The sequence below is a fragment of the Solanum verrucosum genome, unplaced genomic scaffold (assembly GCF_900185275.1).
Source record: "Solanum verrucosum unplaced genomic scaffold, falcon-dt-bn FXZP01000085.1, whole genome shotgun sequence".
Taxonomy (NCBI): domain Eukaryota; kingdom Viridiplantae; phylum Streptophyta; class Magnoliopsida; order Solanales; family Solanaceae; genus Solanum; species Solanum verrucosum.
In genome coordinates this window covers 30,436-36,288 of record NW_026019839.1, presented here as the reverse complement: position 1 = coordinate 36,288, position 5,853 = coordinate 30,436, and the positions used below count along the sequence as shown (strand labels likewise).

General features: G+C 36.5%; 1 protein-coding gene across 1 annotated transcript; it reads left to right on the top strand.

Moving 5' to 3' along the window:
* Positions 1-399: 399 nt before the first annotated feature.
* Positions 400-3,349, top strand: LOC125813994 (uncharacterized). Its single transcript, XM_049493474.1, is given in 3 exon segments — positions 400-948; positions 2,857-3,009; positions 3,065-3,349. Coding segments are annotated over 3 exon segments (987 nt in total).
* Positions 3,350-5,853: the final 2,504 nt, after the last annotated feature.

The following is a 5,853-nucleotide window of genomic DNA, read 5'->3' as shown; positions in this document are numbered from 1 at the left end:
GCAAAATGACATTGAAGCTACTGTCATTAAGGTTGACAACAAGTCAACAATATCTATGGCCAAAAATCCAGTGCAACATGGTCGTAGCAAGCATATAAATGTGAAGTTTCATGCTATCAGGCAAGCAAAGAATGATGACGAAGTTAAACTTGTTCATTGCAGCTCAAATCAGCAGATTGCAAACATCATGACCAAGGCACTTTTTAAGGGGAAATTTGAAGTTCTAAGGGCTAAGTTGGGAGTATCCAAGAAAAATCTCGTAGAGTGTTAGAAAATGAGATATTTCTAGATAGTCTTTTGTTTAGTGGTTTCTTTTTAAATATTATGTTTAGTTTGGAAAGGTAGTCCTTGTTTTATGGAATATGATTTGTAAGAAAGTCGATAGTGGTTAAATAGGTAATGAAATATGCACATCTCAACCAGGCAGTTGTAGGATGCATCCTTGAGGAGCAAGACCGATTCATGCCTGACGTGGGTAGAATCACGCATAGGACCCTTCCTCCACATGCCAAGATATCCGATGACAGCAAACGGACTATGCATGAATGTATCTCTGTGTTCATATGCTTAATAACATGCGAAGCCAACGCTAGTTGCTAACGTGAATAGCGGAACACCATCACCGTTGAAGATGTGCATTGGGTCATTAGCAAGTTTGGTTTTGATGAATACATTGAACCCTTGCCTTTGTACTTGCCTCGTTATCGTGAGCATGGTGGTGGTGAGCGTGGATCCCTGATAGATGAGTCTTTGTTGAAGCATCCAATAGTTGATGCAGCTTCAGGCTGCAACATCACGCCCTATCACCCGCCTCGTAATTTTCCTATGGCTCATCACCACTTTGTGTATCCACCACCAATGGGAAGTGGTGATATGCAAGGGGATGCATCAAATGCAAGCACTTCTCAGTGTGTAATGGATAGTGACGTTGAGTCTCCTACGGAGGACGTAAGGAGTGATCAATTTCTCTATTGAAGGAATTAATCCGTTGTTGAAACTTTAAGAGTAGTGAAGAAAGTAGGTTGTCCTTTCTATGTTACCTAATCTAGTATAGTTCTTAATTGCAAAGTTTAGGAATGTTTCTTTCGAACTGAGTGAGCCAAAGGGTGGTTCGTCCAATTGTATGTTTGTTTATGTGTGTATATGTATGTGTGTGTGGTGGAAGTGCTCAACCACTTGAACAAGCATCACCTGTCCTTATTCTGATATATATATATATATATATATATAGATTGTGCAATGCATTTGTAAAAGTAAAAGAGAAGCTAGGTAGCATACCAAGGGAAGGGGAATGTGCAGGGGTTGGTTGTGGAGATCAGAATAAGGACAGGTGACACTTGTTCAAGTGGTTGATCACTTCCACCACACACACATAAACATACACACATAAGTTACCATCCAATTGAAGGGGCCACTAATTGTCTCACTTAGTTCGAAAGACACATTCCTAAACTTCACAAATTAAGAACTATCCTACATTAGGCAACATAGAAAAAATAGTCTACTTTCTTTATTGCTCTTGAAGTTTCAACAACTTAATTCCTTCAGTAGAGAAATTGATCACTCTTTAACCCCCTCCGCAGGAAACTCAACATCACTATCCACTGCACATTGAGAAGTGCTTCCATTTGATGCATCCCAATGCATGTCACCATTTTCCATTGGTGGTGGATACACAAAGTGGTGATGAGCCATAGGAGAATTAGGAGGCAGATGATAGGGCATGATGCTGCATCCTAAATCGGCATTAACTATTGGACGCTTCAAAAAATACTTCTTTCTCAGGGATCCATGCTCACCACCGTCATCTTCACAATAATGATGCAAATACAAAGTCAAGGGTTCAATGTTGTCATCAAAACGAACTTGCTCATGACCCAATCAACATTTCAATGGTGATGGTGTTTCGTTGCCCATGTGGCTTCTCATATTATGAAGCATATGAAAAATCAAGGGATATAAGATACATACCGAAAAATCAGGGGATCAAACACAAGGTTAGGTTGTGTAGACCATAACTGAGTCCAATTTTTTTATAAGATGCTAACTCTTGCAGCATATTTGTCGGGCATGAGATCTAGTATTCTATTTAGCGTGTCAGTTGGTAAATAAAAAATAATAGACTTGCACAGATCACTAGATTTCTTACTTCTAGCACATAGATTTCTCTCAGAAGTATTTTATATACAAATTTAGATAATTACTTCAACATGAATTGAGGGGTCTATAAATATTTGCCCCAGTATGGTCCTCTGAAATGAGGAGTTTTTTTCATCAAAAGGTACAACTTTTGTTTGAAAATGAGATATTTCTAGATAGTCTTTTGTTTAATGGTTCCTTTGAAATATTATGTTTAGTTTGTAACGGAAAGGTAGTCCTTATTTTATGGAATATGTTTTGTAAGAAAGTCAATAGTGGTTGGATAGGTAAGGTGTCTACTAACTTTTGAAAAGCTTATATAACTACAAGCTAGTTTTGGGAATGTGCGTTGCATGTTTTTTTTAGGCATAATACATATATTGGACCCTAAACTTGGCTTCAAATTTTAACTTTGACCTCCAACTTTCATAGCGCACAAACAGACACTTTAATTATCCAACTTTTAAATAAATAAACACGCGATTTTTGCAGCCAAAGAGCATGAAATGCAAACGCTCCAACGTGTATTAGTGAGCCACTCAATGGCTGCCAACTAATTAAATATTTTACGTGTCGATTTTAGAACTAAAAAAAGTCAAAATTAATTTTAATTTATATACAAGAATCAAAATTAATTCCTCCTAATGGTTTTTAGAGCTCGGGCTTCATTGTTTGACGGAGCTTAGAGGTTTGTTGATGGCTGGCTTCTTGGTTTAGGTGTTTGTGGTTGTTGGGTCTGTTTTCATGGGGTTTTGGGGGTCATTTGGTTGCTGTTTTGTGTCTGGTTCAAGCTGCTGGTTGCAGCAGTGTTGTTTCGTGATGATTCTCGCCGGAGATGGCGGATCTGATGGGTTTGGGGTCGGGTATTTGGTGAGTTTAGTGAGCTCGAAGCTCGTTCGCTTCATGGGTTGTGCTCCGTGCGGAGGAAGAAGCAGAACAGCTGGGTTGGAGGTGTTTGGAGTTGGGGGCTGCTGGTTGTTTGAGGTTGAAGCCGGCTCGCTGGTGGTGGTGTGAGCGGAGGGAAGAAGAAGAAAATGAATGGAGGTTTTGGGTGGTTTCAAGTGGTGTTTGCTGGCCGGAAAAGGGAGGAGTAATGGATGTGTTTGTTCACTTGTTTGGGGGTCATTTGGTGGTGGCGTTTTGCCTGAAAAAGAAGAAAATGAATGGGGGTTTTGGGTTGCCGGAGATTGGCCGGAATCCGGGGTGGTAGAGTTGTCATTTCAACATTTTTTTATCGTTGTAGGCCTCAAAAATTACTCCTAACTCGCGCAGAATACGTGTACATCATGCGTTTTGCCAGGTAGGACTCACGTGTTTATTTATTAAAAGGTTGGATAGTTAAAGTGCCTGTTTGTGCACTATGAAAGTGGAAGGTCAAAGTTAAAATTTGAAGCCAAGTTTAGGGTCCAATATATGTATTATGCCTTTATTTTAAAATATTTAATACAAATTTTATATTGCAAATGACAAATTTTAAATGGTGCATATATTATTGGACTTTCTTTGTGCTATAAATACAAAACAATCATATAGAGAAAAAAGCAACACTTGTAAGTTAAGTGTAAAATCTTACAAGCTTGATGCTCTATTTTACTGATATATATAGTACTTTAATTTAAAGATAAATATATACTCGAATATATATAAGTGTTTGCATATATAACTAAAAAAATTAGAAATTAAAAAAGGGGGTGATTGTAGAGTAATTATCGCATAGCATAAAATGGAAATACAATGCCGCATATAAAAATATTAGGCATAATACATATATTGGACCTTAAACTTGGCTTCAAATTTTAACTTCGACCTCCAACTTTTAAAGTGCACAAATAGACACTTTAACTATCCAACCTTTTAATAAATAAACACGCGTGTCTTACCTAGCAAAACGCGTGATGTGCACGCATTTTGCGCGAGTTAGAAGTAATTTTTGAGGCACACAATAGTAAAAAAAATGCTGAAATGACAACTCTACCCTTAATTAATTAATTTTTTTTTAGTTCTAAAATGGACGTGTAAAGTGTTTAATTAGTTGGCAGCCATTGAGTGGCTCACTAATACATGTGGAAGCGTTTGCATTTCACGCTCTTTGCTCCAAAAATCGCGTGTTTATTTATTAAAAGGTTGGATAGTTAAAGTGCTTGTTTGTGCACTATGAAAGTTGGAGGTCAAAGTTGAAATTTGAAGCCAAGTTTAGGGTCCAATATATGTATTATGCCAAAATATTATATAGTTGCTAGTACAACCATGAAACCTAAAACTATGAATGAATGAGGTACCATTTATTATGTTTCATCAAGAACCTGAAACTGAAGATGATGGGGAAGAAGAGATTATGAAGATTATGTTGTCAAAGAAAATTATAACTCATAAGCACATAAAAGGGAAAATGCACAAGTACCCCCCAACCTATGCCCGAAATCTCAGAGACACACCTAACCTTTACTAAGGTCCTATTACCCCCCCAAACTTATTTTATATATAATTTCCTACCCCTTTTCGGCCTACGTGGCACTATCTTGTGGGCCCAACGCGTGTTGACAATTTTTTCAAGGATAGTGCCACGTAGGCCGAAAAGGGGTAGAAAATTATATATAAAATAAGTTCGGGGGGGGGGGTAATAGGACCTTAGTAAAGGTTAGGTGTGTCTCAGAGATTTTGGGCATATGCTGAGGGGGTACTTATGCATTTTCCCCACAAAAAATAATCATTAATAAAAACAATGAAAATTGAAATACAAATGAGACGTTAGTGAAAGGAAAAAGAAACACGAGAGATATTTATACTAATATGTATAGTGACTCTAAAATTATTCTTTCAAAATTATTAAAACTATGAAAGGTTTGAATAATTAATATATTGAATTTGGGCTTCTCATCTTAAATAATGGAAGGTTAAAAGCTTAAAGTGATTATGATGACTATTAAAATAGAGAAAAGACATAAAGTCACCACTGAAGTTGTCTCGAATTTTAAAAAAGACACTTTAACTTTTCGAGTGTCCTAATACCCCATGAAAATATTTGAATCCACAATAAATATACCATTTTGACTAATTTTAACATAACTCGTGTTGTCACGAAATATGGACGCGTGAAGGACTCTTGATACTGCTTCAGACTAACGTAAAATTGAGTGAAGGACTACGAATTCAAAATCAAGGTGAAATTACGCTAAAAAAACCCTAAGATTCATCTATACATCTTAAACTTTTAGCCAGAGACGCCTTTTAAAACTTTGGACATTTTTCATCTTTCTCACAGGCTGGAACACTCACAAGAACACAAAAAAAAGAAGAAGTCATAGCTGACTAGCTTTTGAATAATTTCATACATGTTTAGGCTTTAGCAAAGGTTGTTCATCTTTTCTTGTTTTTTGTGAAATAGCGAGTTCTAGATTTGGGATTGACAACGCCTTTAGTTCACTGCCCCACAAAAGGTGAAAATCTGAACTTATTCTTATTCATTCATTGTCGATGATTATTTTGTTGTTAGAAATTATGATTAATATATATATCACACTATAAATTTTGATCAATTTTTCAATTTGAACGGTCTACTGTATGTTCTCATATGCTTACGCGTCAGCCAAGAAATCTTGGTCTATCACTGATTAAGTTTGGTACTAAAAAATACATACGTTAGGAATATATTCATACTTAGTATTTTTGGTAACTAACATGATTTTATTAATCACCAGTGAAAAAACATTACAA